Source organism: Neolamprologus multifasciatus, chromosome 7 (assembly GCF_963576455.1).
Source record: "Neolamprologus multifasciatus chromosome 7, fNeoMul1.2, whole genome shotgun sequence".
Lineage (NCBI taxonomy): Eukaryota > Metazoa > Chordata > Actinopteri > Cichliformes > Cichlidae > Neolamprologus > Neolamprologus multifasciatus.
The window spans coordinates 24,134,424-24,154,218 of NC_140445.1; the positions used below are offsets into that span (position 1 = coordinate 24,134,424).

At 40.7% G+C, this 19,795-nt stretch overlaps 1 protein-coding gene across 1 annotated transcript in view; it reads right to left on the reverse strand.

The window, feature by feature from the left end:
• Window positions 1-19,408, reverse strand: part of wdr70 (WD repeat domain 70) — a 47,246-nt gene extending 27,838 nt beyond the window's left edge. The window contains exons 1-10 of the mRNA XM_085165113.1: window positions 19,303-19,408; window positions 18,189-18,248; window positions 17,991-18,074; window positions 17,806-17,905; window positions 17,455-17,671; window positions 16,252-16,311; window positions 15,446-15,579; window positions 14,259-14,412; window positions 9,567-9,643; window positions 2,106-2,280 (exon numbers count right to left, since the gene is read on the reverse strand). Coding sequence (XP_085021239.1) covers window positions 2,106-2,280; window positions 9,567-9,643; window positions 14,259-14,412; window positions 15,446-15,579; window positions 16,252-16,311; window positions 17,455-17,671; window positions 17,806-17,905; window positions 17,991-18,074; window positions 18,189-18,248; window positions 19,303-19,327 — 1,086 coding nt within the window. The 5' untranslated portion in view covers window positions 19,328-19,408. The remainder of the gene's footprint in view (window positions 1-2,105; window positions 2,281-9,566; window positions 9,644-14,258; window positions 14,413-15,445; window positions 15,580-16,251; window positions 16,312-17,454; window positions 17,672-17,805; window positions 17,906-17,990; window positions 18,075-18,188; window positions 18,249-19,302) is intronic.
• Between the last annotated feature and the right edge of the window lie 387 nt (window positions 19,409-19,795).

Sequence of the window (19,795 nt, forward strand, 5' to 3'; positions counted from 1 at the left end):
CAGGTCTCTGTGGTAATGTTTTGGAGCAAAAAACCTGGACCATCAATGCACCCAGTATCACAAAGTGCACATTACCTGGCAACCATTTAAATGCAGTCTTGCAATCCTGGCACCGACCCCTTTGGTCAGGGAATGAACATGCAATCACCCTCTGTGGCAGTCCACCGAACGAGACCTACTTGACTCCCATCGCAGGATCAATCAACTCATGTCAGGGTTCAAGAGCGCGATGTGTCACTCTCAATAGCTTCTCTTCAGACTGAGCCATAGATCAAGGTCATGTATGAGATTGATCATGATTGATCTGCCTGCATATTCTTGCCATGAGTAATAGTGGCAATACAACAGCAGATAGGCCTCATTTAAAAGCGGGGGGAGGGAGCAGCAATAAAAGCATCGGGAGGTCAACTCCTTTTTAGGCTTGTGGCTAAATTCGAGTCAGCAGCACAGGTTGCTGATTAGGGCAGAGGGCACCAACTAAATTCTTGAGCCATTCAGAGAGGACAGGCTCCAGTGGTCAGGAAACAGCCATGACTATTGTAAGCTGCTATGGGACGCAGGGTAAATATTTAGCTTGGAGAAGGAGGGGTAATAAATTTTGAGAGCTTTAACCCAATTGCAAAAAGCATGCTGCTGTGAGCAGCACAGGGGTGGGATGATGGGTGACTGGAGCAGAGAAGGGAGTCTATATAAAGTGGGGTTCATAGAAGCAAAGACATACAATAGGAAAGCCGTTACAGCCACACACAAAAAAAAAAATCATACAAACTACACTGTATTTGATTATGAAGCCGGTTGTTGGATTAATTAACGTGACAACTACTTCCCATTTCCCTAATCTGGATAAGCCTTTATGCCCAATCAGTCTGTTCCAACTCACTCACTACAGCTTACTATTACTATTTCTGTTCTCACACAAAATAACAAAAGCATTCACCCCTGACCACAGATAGAGCTGAACAGATGAAAGGATATGAAGTGGAACAAAAGAATTAGAGAACAAATGTACTGAAAAATAACTTATTATTCTTCAGATAGTTAAAATTAGACTTATACCGACAAATAGTCAAAAACTGTCCTTAAACTGGCTTCTATTAAGCAGTGTATATGTTTAATAGAAGCATAATGAATAATCCTTATTCACTTTTATGTTCAATCCTAAAATGTACGTTTTCAGCGTTTAAGGACTCTTTGATGACAAAATATCAGCCTATAATCTCCCAGAATGCAATGATGCCTGCTAAATTGATTGCTGTAGGTCCATTAAACTGTTTTTCCCTTTCTCATCTTTCCATCCATTCATGGAGGTAAATGTTTTGTGTGACTAATGAGAAGAACAATAAACTGTCAGATATGCCTTGTCGCCAATAAACAGGAAACAGCCGCATTTGGAGCCCAGACACTGACATCACATCACTGGGGCAGTCATGAAGGAGAAAAGATGAAGCAAATTAGTATGAAGACATTGAAGAATGTGTTACGGAGTAAGAATCAGTGAAAAAAACTTTCGAGTCACCCAAAAGATCTGATGGACGTCATGCTTTCTTAACCCTGAATGGAAGTCATTTTTATCAACAGTGTTGATTTGTCAAATAACTCAAATAAGTGAGCGCACTGCTTGCCAGAAGCCAAGATCAACTATTACCTCAACGATGTGAATCTTGAGGAAAGGAATGTACACTTTGATCACTTAATTGCCTAATTACCTAATTAAATGGAAAATGTGCAGGGGGAAATTGTGATTGGGCCTCCCAGCAACTTTCATGTAACTCACCTCAATCATTAACCATCAGTTAATTCTGCGCTCTTTCAAGCCATGCTAGGGGAGTGGCTCTAGGGGGGTCATAACATGTGCTGGCTTTCCCCCCAGTATCAACATCAGATCAAATATTTGATCACATCAATACTTCAGACTGGGCTATTTCCAGTTTAGACAAAAGCATTTAAATTCCTTGGGCTTAGCGATTTGCCAACCTCTGACCTCTCTGGCCTGTGACCTGAGTCTCATGACTCTGTACTTGAGCCCATAAGAAAACAGACATCCAATGTTTACAATCCACTGCACATTGCCGGCGGCTGGCATGCGTTTGTGTTTTAAAACTCACACTGAGGTTTCTGTCCCAGATCTGGATGGTGCCATCTTGGCAGCCCGCTGCGATGAGCTTTCCGTCGCGGCTGTAGGTGCAGCATGTGGGGATGACCTTCTTACCCTGGAAGGAGCGAGGCTTGAACACAGACTTGTGCTTCTTCTCTGAATTAAGGTCCCATGTGCGCACAGTGCTGTGAACAGACAGATAATTTAATTTATCCTAACCCGGTTGTCATGAATCACTGAAAAAACGTCCATCTCTCACAACATATTTGTTCTTTAACACCTGCATCCACCATAATAAATCAGAACTGTGGCGATACAGTGTCCCCTGTCATTTCGTGAAACTTTAGGTCAGGCAGCTCTGTGACGCAGGGTGAGAAGTTTTGCAAAGAGCACAACAGTAGATCAGTCTGACAGGTACGTCTGAAGCGTCCATGAAATCCTGATTCTCTTTCCTACATCTGTTGAACACATTACACAACCTGGAGCACTGAGAGTGGGGGTTTGAATGCAGACCCGTCGTAAAATACAAATGAGAGATTTCATTCCAAAACGTCATAAAATGAGAGTAAAACAATAAGCCCTCATGGATACAGGTCAGTCTGTGTAACACTTTACAGTTCTTTGCTGGATCGAAACCAAAAATGGGTTTGAAACTTTCTGCGAAGGCACCGCTAATGCTGTATGATGTATTCATGCTTTGGAGCTACATATGCTGTCATACAGAGGATAAACTTATTTATTGATTGATTTATTCACTAAAACTGCATTATGACAAATGTTGCTAGCTTAAAATTCAAAATGAGCATTCATCTAAAAAAATGCAACAATAATGCAGTTTTAATACTTAGATTTTTGTACATTGCAAATAAATATAGAGTTTAAATGATGCTTTTATCTGCCTTTCTCCTTTATCTAGCTCTGCATCATCTCAGACTGATAAAGTAAAGACAGCAAAAAAATGATAACAGCACTAACTCAGGTGCCCACCAGTGATGAGACAGACTTCACCTCCCACATTTATTTATTGGAAGTGTGTTAGTACACATCGACATGCCTAGCCAGCACCTCACATGCTCCCACCAACATTCGTGACAGACACAGTTCATCCAAATGTGTCTGTGAACCCACTGCCTGCTTTAGTGGGTATCTTGACCTCTGGGTCACGGGGTCAGCAGGGGAGTATAAACATACAGGCAGGGCTGCTACTAACAGCCAGGGAAGGATTCCACTGTGGCCGGCTACAAAATCACAGACACACACACTCAACTGTGTTTGGATAAGTCTAACAATGTGATACAAATGCCAGCTGAAGACATATGGTTTGAGTGAAAACCTGCAAGGGTCAAATAAAACTCTGATGCATAGTTGTGTTTAAATCCACATAACATGAAAGCTGTTAAATCACAGAAAAGAAAAAATCCCGCTGGGGAAAAAAGTGCAAAGGCCACATGTATAAAATCATATTTTCCAATGCAAACTGAAGGCTTCTGCACTGTACAGTAAGCTGTTTACACAGCAGATTTCCATGTGTATGTGTGTGAGTGAGGGATAAAGAGCGGTAGCCACAAACTCAGTGACATATTGGTCCACCTGCCGCCTCACACAGACATCTCAATTCTGTTTACAGGAGACTGTGGGCGAGTGTCAAGCCAACAAAGACAACATGACCTTTCATGTACCACACAAAACCTGGAATGGTATTTATCGTAAGAAACTCTTTCCAAAACATGGCATTGCTGGCTGTCAGAGGGATAGAGCAGAGAGGCTGGAGCCCACCAGTGCTGAGCAGAGCGTAGGTGATGGGGAAAGACTGCACACAGTCACTTGTCGGGAGTAAGATGCTTGTGGGAAACTGAGGGCTATCTAAAGGGGTTAATTTTAGTTTTAACCTCTTAAGACCCGAACTCTTCCACGGAGTGCATTTTTAATTTCTCTTTGATATTTGGGCATATTGGGGCCCAATGAATGTAAAAACAAAGAATTACCAGATTTTTTTTTTACCTGACTTTTGTTTTTAAGAAAAACCAGAGCCACATATGAGTATATCCGTTTAAAATTTTTGATAGAACAGTAGCAGTATAATGTCCTCGTAAGTGGATATCAGGCCCTTGTAGAGCAAAATTAGAGTATTTTGGTCTAAATAAGCCCAAAATGTGATGTCTATATATGTGGACGCCAGGTCCTAGGAGGTTAAAATTATTCTATCCCCCATTAAAGGACCAAAACTTTAAATAATTTTAGTTAACATCAGTCTTAAGTTTGATTTCTTTATTTTTATTTTTTGGATGGTTGGGGGAGGGGGATAACAGGTATATATTAAAAAAAAAAAGATACACAGCATGAACAAAAAAACATTAGCAGGTAATAACATTGTCATTTCCCATTTCTCAAAGGCCTGTTTTCCCTTCAATCAGCAGCCCCCTTTTCTTGCACAAACGCTTCACAGACAGAGGGGTGAATGCAATAAAATGAGACCCATTCAACCTCAGTCGTGCATGTGCACTTTACAAGGTAGCACAGTCGTTGACACATCAACTGAGGAGTGACAGCTCCCTAGGCCCCGGGTTTTATCTGTACATCAGGTTATAGGCCCAGTGGGGGTGACGGCTGCTAGGATCACCTTTCCAGATTACGGGATGAAGAAGAAAGACGGAAAAGAAGAGTGTTCGTCTTGTATAAGGTTGTTTATTGGTCGAATTCCAGTGATAGGCTGAATTGCCTGTTTCCTGGTTGACTGACTAACTGGGGCTCTGTTATGAGAAAGGAGGATTAGGAGGGAAGATGCTCAATCTTCCATCACAGCTAAAGAAGATAACAGAGGGATTTAGGAGGCATGCACACAATTGTACCCAAGCAATGAATCAAAAGGAGGAAGATTGTGGCCATTGTGGCACAGATGGGCTGTGGGTACAGTGACAGACTCATTCACAAAACTTCACAACATTTTCACAACATTGTTTCTGCTCACTAGCAAGGCGGGTGAGACCATACACTACAAAAGGCAAAATGCCTAGAAAAATATCTCTTGAGCTTGAGTCAAGGCAAGTTTTCAGATTTAATCAAGCAAAGGTGTGATAAGTTGCAGCCCAGTTCGCTGACAAAAGAAACAAACACTGTATTTCACAGCTCTCACAGTAACAAACTAGAGGCTACTGTCAGTCAAAAATTCAGCCATGGCTCTAAATTGAACAAAAAGGATTAATGCACTCCTTGAAGCTATGGTATGTGCATTCGTGGGCAGAATATGGAACACTTGCAATGTAAGGTGGGAAAGAGTTAGCAAGCAGATCATTACATGAAAGAACATTATAAAAACAAACGCGTTCATGCTCACAGGTGTACACACGGGTGCTCACACACAAACGACACCCTTTTTGGCTCCTACCTCAAAGCACACTGTGCGCTGTCGATCTTACGTGCTGCACAATAATGTTTAATATTTAGTATTTACAGTTATATTCCCATATATCATCGTGATGTTGTTTATTCTATTGCTCTCGTTTTCTTCTGCTTGTTTTCTTTTTTCATTCCCAACAGGTGAAATTAAAAAAGTATCTACTGTTATCTATTGTTAGCTAGTTTATTGTGATGGTGTTGTTTTTATTATGTTGCTCTTTGTTGTTTGTTTTCTCTTCTGGTTTTTTATCTCCATACAGGTGATCCTTGTTTTTTTGTTTGTTTTTCTTTTTTTTTCTTCCCCTCTTTCTCACCATCTCTTCTCCCCTTTATTTTTCTTTCATTCTTTCTCCCTGTCCTATCCCCCAGTCATGTCTGTCCCGTCTTTAAAAAATGAAAATAAAATAAATACATAATTATAATAAAGGTCAATCAAATGGACCAATATGGCAAGGCCATGATGATCCACTTGGTAAAGTAAATCCACTTGGCATCTTTCTTGGCCTTCAGACAACAATTCTGATGGCTAAAGATCCAAATGGGACAGGCAAAAAAAAAAAGGTGGGAAAGAGTTGGAGATGTGCTGGACTGTGGATGAACCCGTCCAGTTCAGTGAATTGCCCCAACATGCTCACCCACACTTTGAGGAGTCATTCCTCATATGTCATCCATTTAACTCTCCTTTCCTTTAAAATTGAAAGTAAACCATTACCAAGGGCACTGAAAAGCAACTGACTTGCTAATTCGTCAAGATCCCAGTGCTAGAAATGATCAATTAGCGCTCACAGCAGACAAAAGCAGAGAGAGTGAGAGACAGAAGTACGACCTTACACAAAGCCTAACCAAAAGTACCATTCTCGCAAAACAAGATGAATTACTACCACAATTTATCCATGCGTTAAATCGCAAATCTGCTTTATGGGACTTTGTGTTTGTCGATGCTCTCTGGTATGACACATTTCAAATCAAATGTTTAGTTTGAGCACATCACAAAGACAAACAATTTGTCAGCAGTAAAAGGCCCTGCCATGTTGTCCTCTGGGTCTCCTTGTATACAGCTACACATCCAAGTCCAGCTGCAGCCCTGACAGCAGGCCAGCACGAAGGGAATCCCTGGCATTCAAACCTCCTGGAAACATTCCTCAAATTGTGTGTATTTGTGTGTACACATGCTCAAGTGTGCTTCAAGATTCGACAGAAGTAACATGTGGGCCCAATTAGAACGTCGCCATTTGTCCTGTCCTCTGTGCTCCACTGGCTGAAATTTCAGTCGCAAAAAAAAGGAACATAACATGGATTTTTAACATTCTCCTAGGCACTATAAAACTACGTATGTAAAGCCAAGAATCACCAATGTCCTATCCTTCAAAACAACAACACAAATCTTTCCAGTGTTATACTTGGTAAACTGTTTTATGCAATGTGGTTAGTTAAGTGTTAAAGATTTGGTGCATTAGAAGTTAAAAAATATATATACACCAAGTCACAGCTATATTTTAACTGTTTTACTACTTCAAGGTCAGCCCTGCCAAAGAAATACTTCCACTGAGAGTTAACCCAGCAAGTATTGCTTTCACTTTCTTGGAAATAAAATCTGTGGCTTTCAAACATTCACCAAAGACTCAGACGCAGTTAAAGTTGCTTCATACTTGTGCGGTTTGTTCCTTAGGATCAAACATGAATACTGTTGGAAAACACTGTTTCATTTTACAACTGCATGCTCTCAAACAGAATGACAGAAGAATGTGAAATGTTGACACACACAGCGCAACACTTTTCACTGACTGACTCGATTCGCACAGTTCTACTGAAGCCCTATTCAAGCCACAGTTTCTGAGAACACCCTGCTGCTATATTATCAGTGCTTCCCTCTCATCCACTTCCTCCCAGGAGGGGAAAAAAAGTATGGGTTAATGAAATCATTCAAGGCGCTGGGAGGTAGCCCTTAATGAATGAGATTCCACACTACTGGGGGATCTTTAATTAAGAAGCTGGGCGGTCCAGTGATCATGCTTAATAACCTATTCAAGTAAACACAACAAAGAGCCTCTAACTAGGCAGAAAGACCTGGAAAAGCCTGGATGTTGGTCTAATATTGAAGCAGACAGACAGCAGCTGACAGCCTCTCATACTACTGGCCAACTGCTGGCCCATTCTCAAGACGTCCACTGACTACCGCCTGGCCCCTGTGCAGAATCCATACTTATTCACTAAAGTGAATGGAGTGGATGGTGAGACAAAGAAAAGGAGGAAGACTGTCCTTAATAACTGAAGCATTAATAATCCATGCTGAAAAGCATAGATGTCTATAAGGTTTCAGTGATGGTACTGTGTGTTTCACACCTTCATGGCAACAGAACAGTCTCATTAATGTAGAAAGATCCATAGACAGTAAGATCCTCGACAAACCATCTGTGATGTTGTAAATCACTGAGTAAACCCACATAAATTAAAAGTGAGCAAACGAAAGGAACTAATATGAAGGGACAGCCTTCCAAATTATTATAGCCTGAGTCAAGCAAAAAACCCCACAAATATATATTATTAATATTTACGTTATGGTGGCAACTGTAGTTTAAGCAACATATCACACATATCGCAATTTTAATCATTCTTCTGCAAACCTTGTGTGCTTAAAGTTATCTGTTTAGGACTTGTAGTAACATGCAGTTTGCTCCGAAGCAACAAAAAAGGATTTTTGATTGAAAACATTGTAGGTTCAGGGACAGTGTGTCCACCAATAAAGTGAAATTCTGCACCAAGTTGCAGAGCACATTACCAACAGAATAAGGTGGGAAAATGTAACCAGGAACAACCTCCTCCACCTGTAAATCAACATAGCCAGCCCCCCACCCCACCCCCTCCTCTTTTCTGTCTTTGCCACATCTCTGAGACTCAGCTTGCCACACCGACTGGGTCTGCTGCTGTGAACCTCTCCTGCATGCAGCCCCTCTGCCTATGAATGGCTCCCTGTGCGCTCCTCTCTGCTGCTCTCCTGTTAGCTGGCCAGGAGAAACACCCAATGCTAACGTGCCAGGGGAGGATTTCCAGAGCCTCAATGAGAGCTAATTAAACCAACCTCCACATCTGGGGGAGCAGTAACACTGGTAAACACTGGGCTGCGGGCTGCCCGCAAAGCCGGGCCCTTGTTTCTCCTTAATGATGATAGCCCTAGGTTTCTCTACTGCTGTCTGTCACACTCTCTTAGACTCATCAATGTGCTGTAGCTTAGTCATACTCTTTGCCTTACAAATGTTCCCGCACACCTATACACAGGACAAAGAATTACAGCTTCTACAGGTTTAGTGCTGATTTAAGGATGTCGCTGACTGTTAAAACTCTGCGGTCTGAAGCAAACAATATAAATATCTGTGTATGACAGCGGTTGATCTGGTCTAAATCACTGCATACAAATAAAGGGCTCCATTTGGACAACATCCAGTATAAATATGCCATGTGCAAACACACAGCTATGAGGCCATGCTACAATTTTCAGAGGCATAGTCTGGATTAGAGGACTCCCTGCTGGTGACGGAGGGGATGAGAGCCAAGGAAAGTCTGTTCGGTGAGAGCATTACTTTGAAAATCCGACAGCAAGAATTACTAAATATAATGCTGGACATTAATTTCGTATCAAAGAGGTGTGGCCTATGTATGATGGGTGTCACTGTGCTATCAGCAGTGCTCTGAAGATGAGAAAGGGTATTTCTCACTGACTGCATACTCTTCAATTTCCTGAGGGACTTTCTCAATGATTATTACTATAAATGGCACAGGCTGGTTTGACAGTTATTGTTTAGAAAGACCAAAGGTTTGTTTTCATTTAAAGAGATAAAATCAGCCAAGATTAAAACTCACTATACAAAATACACATGCTTGGTGAGTCACAAAGAGACTCACCAAGGCCCATCTAAAAGCCATTTCTGTTTTCTCCTCCCTGAAAATCAAGACGGCTCACTGTGAAGCTTAACAACTGGATCCACAACATGTGCAATGTAACAGCGCGAGAAAGACAACGGGGGCATGTAGGCTTCTGCCTTTAACTCACAGCTTACAATGCTTGGTTAAAACTTACCCATCATTGGAGCAGGTCATGAACTCTTCTTTAATCTTGGGATGCCAGCACCCACAATTAAGCATAGCTGTGTGGCCCTGAAAAAAAAAAAAGCATAAAGTGAAAATAAACAAACGCACACTTTTAACAAGCACTAAAATGACCCAATATCCTGTGGCTGGCTTCCAGTGGCTTTCTTTATTTTGGATCCAGTGCGCAGCAGATATTGAGAGTTTCCTTTTCTTCACAGCAGTTTTTAAACACTTTATATTCAAGGGCAAGCCACAGAAATAGTAGCTAGCATGTGCTGTTAGAAACTTTAAAGGAGATTAAGACATATTTCGTAATCGTGCGCACAAATAAAGAGTAAAGACAGCTGTTGTTTTTCCATTTTGGCAAAACTTGCAACACAAAAGGTCACCAGATAATTAATCCGATGGTGAATTTTCCAGCACTGTGCATTACAAATGTGAGTCCTTTATCCATATCCTTAATTAGGTTACACTGTAATACATTGACTTTACATTAACATTTAGATTTCCTCGACATAAGCGTCACTTTACAACTGTGCTAGTGAACTCAGAGGCCCTGAAGCTGGCTGTGTTGCAGTTTAACAGTGAGCTCTTTGCTCTTTGTAACTTCTACACATTTCCTCTGCTGGAGAGTCATGTGGAGAATTACTCATAACAAATAACTTCAAAGCAGTATAACCCAGAGAGAGGCCTGCCTGGCTGCCAGGTCAGAGTGGAACACTTCAGTGTGCTGCGAAGGGGCTTCAGACAAGACATACTGCTATTTGACAGGACGCTCAAGAAGCAGAGCCTTGCATGAGCAGAAGCTGACCAAATGGCATTGGTATGTGTGGATCAGGAAGAGGGCCTGTCTGTTCACTGTCAAATACTTTAACAACACACCATATTAATAACTGATTAAGAATAATTCCATATGACCTGCTGTTGACTAAATGGCATGACTAAAAAGCACTACAAATTGCTAAGCTGTTAAATTTTATGGTAAAATATGCACTCGCTATATGATCAGGAAAGTACAAATGGTCCGTGAAGCCCCTCACTAATTCCCTCCTCTGTGCAATAACAGGAACCTTCAAAACAGCTTTGCATGAGCGTGAAAAAGGCACTAGCTTCCTTTAAAGACCGATACAAAGTGGTGCACACGTTAGAAGTGGAACAAAAATCATACATGATTCCAAACATTTTTTACAAATAAATAATTGAAAAGTGGGGTGTGCGTAATTATTAAGCCCCCTTTGGTCTGAGTGCAGTCAGTTGCCCATAGACATTGCCTGATGAGTGCTAATGACTAAATAGAGTGCACCTGTGTGTAATCTAATGTCAGTACAAATACAGCTGCTCTGTGACAGCCTTAGAGGTTGTCTAAGAGAATATTGGGAGCAACAACACCATGAAGTCCAAAGAACACACCAGACAGGTCAGCGATAAAGTTATTGAGAAATTTAAAGCAGGCTTAGGCTACAAAAAGATTTCCTAAGCCTTCAACATCCCACGGAGCACTGTTCAAGCGATCATTTAGAAATGGAAGGAGTATGGCACAACTGTAAACCTACCAAGACAAGGCCGTCCACCTAAACTCACAGGCCGAACAAGGAGAGCGCTGATCAGAAATGCAGCCAAGAGGCCCACGGTGACTCTGGACGAGCTGCAGAGATCTACAGCTCAGGTGGGGGAATCTGTCCATAAGACAACTATTAGTTGTGCACTGCACAAAGTTGGCCTTTATGGAAGAGTGGCAAGAAGAAAGCCATTGTTAACAGAAAACCATAAGAAGTCCTGTTTGCAGTTTGCCACAAGCCAATGTGGGGGACAACGCAAACATGTGGAAGAAGGTGCTCTGGTCAGATGAGACCAAAATGGACCTTTTTGGCCAAAATGCAAAACGCTATGTGTGGCGGAAAACTAACACTGCACATCACTCTGAACACACCATCCCCACTGTCAAATATGGTGGTGGCAGCATCATGCTCTGGGGGTGCTTCTCTTCAGCAGGGACAGGGAAGGTGGTCAGAGTTGATATGAAGATGGATGGAGCCAAATACAGGGCAATCTTGGAAGAAAACCTCTTGGAGTCTGCAAAAGACTTGAGACTGGGGCGGAGGTTCACCTTCCAGCAGGACAACGGCCCTAAACATAAAGCCAAGGCAACAATGGAACGGTTTAAAACAAAACATATCCATGTGTTAGAATGGCCCAGTCAACGTCCAGATCTAAATCCAATTCAAATCTGTGGCAAGATCCGAAAACTGCTGTTCACAAACGCTGTCCATCTAATCTGACTGAGCTGGAGCTTTTTTGCAAAAAAAGAATGGGCAAGGATTTCAGTCTCTAGATGTGCAAAGCTGGTAGAGACAAACCCTAAAAGACTGGCAGCTGTAATTGCAGCAAAAGTTGGTTCTACAAAGTTTTGACTCAGGGGACTGAATAATTACCCCACTTTTCAGTTATTTATTTGTAAAAAATGTTTGGAATCATGTATGATTTTCGTTCCACTTCTCACGTGTTCACCACTTTGTGTTGGTCTTTCACGTGGAATTCCAATAAAATTGATTCATGTTTGTGACTGCAATGTGACAAAATGTGGAAAAGTTCAAGGGGGCCGAATACTGTATGCAAGCTGTTGTATGTTACCTAAAGCATATGTATCACGTGTATTGATTCTTTCGAAACCCAAACCAAACCAGAACTGGATTAAACTGGCAAGGCACTGCTTGCTTGCATGGAATCCAGTTGCCAAGTAAATGAACGCATCTCTTAGGACTTTAAGGTTTCTCCTTAAATTAGAAAAAAAAATGCAATTCTTTTAGTTTAATGAAACATTTTTTCCTAATTCTGGTGTAATCATCAGAAAACAATGGAAAATTATTCTTCTCCAGTAAATGCATTATGCTTCTCAGGTTCACAACAACTTGCGAGAGACTAAAAAACAGCAGATATCGATAACAAAAGTAAGCGCAAAGAATTATAATGACAAACAGACAAGAACGGATGGGCAAGCCCAGTTTCTTATTATCACAATTTCCTTAGGCCAGAAAAGTGTCTGTGTTAGCATTTACATTTGGGAATACTGAAAGAATAAGAAGAATAGTTTATGCAAAAATTGGAACTAGTACAAAAATTATTTTCACCTGCTGATGGAAATTTGTCTTGTCTATAGTATTTATTCAGAGAAGTATCACTGACAGCAATACATGTTCAGGGAGACAGAAGCAATACCATGTGATCATACATACCATGTGATCGTACATACAGTGCAGGCCTGCGTGTGACAAATCTCTGCACACAGTGGGGTTAGTTAGGAAGGAAATTAGTTTTGTCAACAGAGACAGAATAAAAGCAAGGACTTAATTATCACATAAGACACAGCTAATTGACTGGGACACCGTCACCCGTCCAAAACGCATTTTCACTGAACCAAACTCCCCCATCAGCACCAGATGTGACTGTGCAGGACAAGAATGTAGGACATCAAGGAAAACACTATTTGCGATCAATGGGCCTTCACTTCAAGTAATTCATATGGGTGGTATAAACCATGTCTAAATGCAGTGCAGCAGGCACAGATGCTCATTGACTACCAATATGGCCTTTCTTAAACACAATAAAATCCAAACATGGACACTCAATTAAGATCCTTCTTTGTAGATTCAGGTATATGCAAGAAATGAACCGCGACAGTCCCGAAAGCATGTGTTCCTCTCTTCCTGAGTGCCGCTGGCTTCTCACACAGCACACACATCGTTATCCCCACATACAAAAACAAAACCAACTACACATTGCTACCATTATGCACTGGCAGGGTCAACCCGCAGCACAGAAGAACAGATCATCCGCTGCATGTTTGGAATTAGCAGTGAATCCTTGGTAGACCGCAGTTGCTATAGAAATGAAAACACGAATACCTGCAACATTCTAGAGTATTACAACTTGTACCATATTTTTTAATAAGATTTTACTATGATTAGCTGTGATTTTACTCTCCGAGATAAATGCTGAAATCTCAGAATACTTTGGCATCACAAAAGTTGAAATGGGTAGAAAATATGGGCTGTTAGATGATCAGTCACATCTGTAGTATTACAATCTGGCTTCAAAGAAAAAATCAAGGGAACAGTGAAATGATAGCAAAATGTATCGTAAACATCTAAAATAATAACCAGACTGACACAGTGATTGTGCATGCTTACAAATGTGATAAAACAACAGACAGGGAGTTGTTTTTCTTCATTATCAGGGTGTGATGAAGACTTTTTACTGGATACATGTAGGTCGCTTTTTCCTTGCTCCAACTATTTTATAATTTTATCATGTCTATTAAATATTTTTATAATTCTAACCAAGAGAGCCTCAGGAAATCTCTTGGTTAGACTTGCACTTATTGAGTTGTTTCGCCGTACTGATGAGCACCTGTTTTATGTCATTTACAGAACCACGCAGCACTTTCTTTTTATTTATATTTTCTGAAGAACAAATTTTTCATGACTCAGATTAAAGCAGATGTGGAAACTGTAACAATGGAGTAACTTTTTGGCATAACGTGTGGCGTTTGACTGCAGTGAGCGATTATTACTGACATTTCTAGTAAACTCGTGTGTTCATTGCCACTCGTCTGATCCTCTTGGAGTGCATTGTTATTGTTTCGTTAGATTTTATTGTAGAAACTGACAGTCAGCAGGCATACCTTTGTATTAGCCATATCCACAATGTACTGGTCTCCTTTCACACACTCCATGACACTGAAGCCATCACGGTCCAACACCTTGGCCTGTGCATTGCCCGAAACCACTAACATGACATCACCGGTGATGCTGTACTGCAGGGCCTTGATCTGATGGCTGAGGAGACACAAAAACAGCACAACAAAGACTGCTTCACTAAAACATTCTTATATAAGAAGCTTTTAATTCTTCACTTTTTCAGGCACAAATAAACACCAGATACTTGCAACTATAAGAACAAAACATCTCAACATCTGATGTACCTGATTATTTGTATGACTGGCCTACAACAATAAACAAAGACACCCAACTATAACAATAGCATAATATTTCTAATAAAGTGTTTTTAAAGTATAAAAAACAAAGCTTTCACAGAGAAAATTATCCACTGATAAAAACTGATGTTTAAAAATAGGGGCAGGGTGCTGACATTGTGAGGTTAATGTGCAAATGCTTATTAGTCTGGAACCTCTCAGTTCTGCTTGGAGCATTATCAAAGGGCAAACCCTACAAACAGTTAGAGCAAAGCAAAGCGAGAGGTAGCAATCAGCACTGGAAAAATGTAAACATACTACAGTATTCACTGAAAATAACCCACCCCGTTTTAGATAAACGCTTCTGATTGGTTGAGCAAGGGCAAGACCAGGTGGAAATCTGTTTGAATGTGAGATCAGCCAGATGCTTTCTGTCAGAGCAAATGAAACATGAGCCCTCAGATTCAGTTCCCAGGCCGAGGAAGCTTCAACAACTTTCTATATGAAGCCCAGCTTGTTAGTAAACCAAACAGACTCCTAGATCACACTGTAATCAAATTAAATGTAGCGTTAATAAGGGGAAACCTGCGCCAGCTCAGCCCACTGATTCCCAAAAGCAAAAAAGAATTTGATCTTTGATGATGACTTTAGTTAAACACGGAGTAAACACACATGCAAACACACAAACAGACACATATCTTAACCATCTGCTCTCAAAAGGCTCATTTTGCATCAAAACAGAGGATGTCGCAGAGTTAGCATGAGGTTTGGTGATGTGTGTGTGTTTGTGAAAGTGTATACACTCTGGCACATGGAAATGCAGTCAGTGTAGTGGATGTTTACATGAAATTAATTATTGAACACGTGTTAAGGAGGTGTGTTGATGTTCTCAGTACCACTCGCAGGGCTGCAGAGATCTGAAGGCCTGCAGAGCCTGGTCCATCCCAGCAAAATCCCAGAATCGAACGTCATAATCATATCCACCAGACACCAGGCGGGCTCCAGAGGGGTCCAAGCCAAAAGCAGACACCTGAGGAAGCAGTTTAAAACCAAGAGACAACTTATGAGCCTGTACAACTCAGAAAGCAAGCCGCTGCTGATTACTAGTTATAATACTAGAAATCTTTAACAATACAGTCATGTTGGCTTTGTTAAAAGGCACAGAAATAAATACAACCCATCCATCCATCCATCCATTCGCTTCCGCTTCTCCTTTTCAGGGTCGCGGGGGGGCGCTGGAGCCTATCCCAGCTGTCATAGGGCGAGAGGCGGGGTACACCCTGGACAGGTCGCCAGTCTGTCGCAGGGCCAACACACAGGGACAGACAACCATTCACGCTCACATTCACTTGCACATTCACACCTAAATACAACCCAAATATTTTAAGTTTATTCTTCAATAATTTAGAACTAAACTGTTTAAAAACTGAAAAAGTACTAGATCTGGATACCAGACTAAACAAAAGCAGAAAAGTAACAGCCTCACAGCCGCTCTTTTGGCTAAAATCAGTGAGATAAATGTTAACTGAAAATCCAATGAGAGGCCTCCGAAACCAGATGTTTGTGTGTGTGTGCATAATATAAGCAAAAGTTGTACTGTTTACAAGCTTGTGATAAAAATAGAATTTTATTCAATGTCAACTGAGAATAGAGTTGTCACCAGCTCTAATTACTGGCTGGGTGTTAGAGGCGAAAGCCTTACCGTTTTAGTGCCATGCTGCAGCGTGATCTCATGAGTGTCTGGAATTTTTTTCACTGGATTCTGGGACAGAAAGTTGACATGAACGTGAGGAAAAGGCAAAACAACACAAGTCTATATTATGTCAATTGATCAAAGTGCATGTATGATATTTTTACATTAAAAGGTTGTGAGTCTAAGACATTTAACGACAGAAGTCATATTTGTAAATGGTTAGAATCTGAGATATTGTGTAGATAGTACTTTCCTGTAAAAAGCAATACACACATTCTAAAAATGCTTCTAATTAAAAATTCAGATATTTTTAGGTGTCATTGTCCTTTTGGTAATGTAAAGAAAACAAATAAAAAAGCACAACTAAGAAAATAGGCAAAATGTTAACCTTTCATCGTGTACAGTGCAACACTAACAACGTTAATCTTTTCTCCTGCTGCCATCTTGTGGTTGGATTTGTTTTAAAAACCTCAAACACAGAACACAATGTTGGCTTTATATGTCGAGATTGTGATCTGTCACAGTAGGAAAATCACACTATAAATTGGCTTATAGTGAAAAAAAAGAGCTTTGAGTGGTCAGTATCAATGTAAAAGCACTGTGGAAAAAGCCAGTCCATTCCATTCTTCAGTATCTGGGTCCTGTAACTGTGCATGCTATTTCACTGTTCAAATAGCTATTCATTGTTTATTTTTATTTACTTTTATTTCCCTGCAATGATAAAAAAAAATAGTAGTTCTTTTAGCGACACAGAGACGAGGTTAAGGGAATGCAACCAACGTGGAAATCCAAAAATCCAGCAGCTCATAGCCTAGTGGCAATTGTGCCACGTATAAGGAGAGAGCTGATTGGCTGAAAAGTTATCTTGTACAGGAAGAGAAACAAGAGCAGAGTTCACACCAAAGAGGAAGAGCAGCTTAAAAAAAAAATCAACATCTTCATAGTTTTTAACTCTTAGATAATTCATGGCAAGCTAAATAATGAAGAGCGCATGCACAAAGAAGGGTAACTCACAGTACATAGCTACACCATGTAAACATGGATCTGCAAAGCGCTGTATAACACCTATGGACTACTAACATACCACCAACATTTACTGAGAAAATCTTGTTTTCTTAATGAGCAAGAAGAAAGTCAACACTAAGTGTAATCGGATATATGTAGTATGCTGTAATTCACAGCCTATTAAGAGATTGTATAATTCAGACATACATCATCGTCGTCATCTTGTGCCTCTCCTTCTTCATCATCGTCATCATCACTGTGAGCCGTGCTGCCTGTGTAACCTGGTGGAAGAGGTGGCCCTACGTGCTCATCATCATCATCGCCCTGCTGAGCTGCATGCTGAGGAGGCACCGGTGGCCCGATAAGCTCTGAGTCTGAATCAGAATCTGAGCCACTGTCACTGCTGCTGTCACTCTTCTGGAGTCTAAAAATGATAAAAATAAATAAATAAGCTTTGTCAGACAAAGCAAAACGTATTGTACACTTAAGTAGACAAACTGGAAGCCAGAACAGATGTAACAGTCAGTTAAGGATAAAACCTCATAAATGCCTCCCTACCTGGAAGAAGCAGCTTTTTCTCTCTGACTCTGGACTGACGGTTTGACTGACTTGGAGCTCTCCCCTTCCTCCTCCATCTCTATCTCCTTCTGCCGCTCCTCTAAGGACGCAATAATTCCAAATGCAATTAAACTCATCATGACTACTAAGCAGGGTTATCACATTGCCAGTGATGAAACACTTACCTATCACACGCTGACTCCTCTCGATGGCTGTTCGCCGGGTCTGCTCAAAAATGGCGTCAAGATCAAATGTGCGGGCTTTCTTACCTGGAAGATAAAAATAAAACTCGATGTATGACTGCAACAATTCAAATTGTCACTTTATCAGAGAATATTTTTTTACGTTTAGATTTTCTGACAAGAGTGCTGGACTACACATACCAAACCCAGAGAATCCCATGACAGAGGCAATGTCTCCATCGTCACTCGTCTTGCTTGTTGCTGTAAAAGAGGTCAGTGCCTTGTTTACAGTGTTTGACTCCATAGTGAGAATTTCCTTTTCAGATCGCTTCAGAATGCTTAAAAATGAAAAGTAATTCAATTTGGGAGGGTTTCTGTTTTTCCACTGTAGAGCAAAGAAGAGCTTCGGCAGACCAGGAAAAATACTGGGGTTACACAGACCTCCCAATTAGTAGACTCCACAACTAACTCCTGAGCCACTGTTCCTGTAGGTGTAATGATCAGGTAACCCAGTGGTTTTATCCATATAGTGCATCAACCATTATATGGCTATGAAAGACATATATGTTGAGAGAGCATCTCTAACTCTATTGTTTATGCTTTGTTTAATACTCCACACTAGCAGCGTACACACGGATGAAAAGAGGTATCCTCCTATGTCTACTCTGAATGTTCCAGTAATGTACAGTATTTCAATCAATAACCCCACCCTTTCCCTTTTCATTTATCATGATGTAAGACATGTAAACAAATTGGGATATAACTCTACATAAACTACGGACTATGGGGCTGTGAAAGCTAACAAGCAAATAATCATGTGCAAGAAATACTGATACCGACACAACAACCAGTTTACATATTGGCATGGAATTCATTCCGGGATTTATATGTAGGCTTCCGATAAGTGTGTTTAATCCACTTCAAATGTATTACAATATGAAAATACGTATGTTGTCCTCATTTCAGCTTACACAAAAAGATTTACAACTAGCAGTAGATGTTCGTCTTTCCCCTTTTAAAGGGCAATAAGGATAAGATAAAAAGGGATAAAATGGGGGTAAATAAATGTGTGAATGTTGACAACAACTCGGCGTTTCAAACTATGCTATGGGAAACAGATCTCACATTATAGAAAACATTAGTTAAGCTAACAAATAAGCTAACAAAAAGAGCAACGTTGCCCATTTCTTCACATGTAGTGTTACTAAATTAATTTCACTAAGAACTCAGGATATAGTTTATTGTAAGTGGTCATTCATGTTTAAAATTAACATAGTGTCCGGCTTACAGATAGACAACGGCAAAAAGTTCCTACCTTCATCTCCTCTTTTGGAATCCATGTTTTCAAATACGAACGTTACCTTTGACCTCCGGACGTTCTCGTTGTACGTCTGCTGTGCGGCTCGCAGCGCCGCTGCTGGTGTGCTTCGGTATGACCTTGTTTTGATAAACCAATAAGTTGTCCAAGCCAATAAGATATAAAGTAATAATATTTAGCTCAGAACAAAGCATCGATGAAACAGAGGAGCTCACAATTCTTCTAATGTTCGAATTCATTGCAAACACTGGATTTATTTAGGGTGCATTTTTGTGGATCCATTGTAAAATAAGCTTTAGGAGAAGAAAGTCACCGCTCGTTAAAGGCTCATCTCACATTTGCTTTAAAAAAAAAACAACCTATGTTGATAATGCCCAACACTTTTGGGAAAATATTCTGTGGACTAATGAGACAAAAGCTGAACTTTTTGGAAGATTTAAGTCCTGTTGCATCTGAAAAAAACCCACACCATTCATAAAAAGCTGCTTCA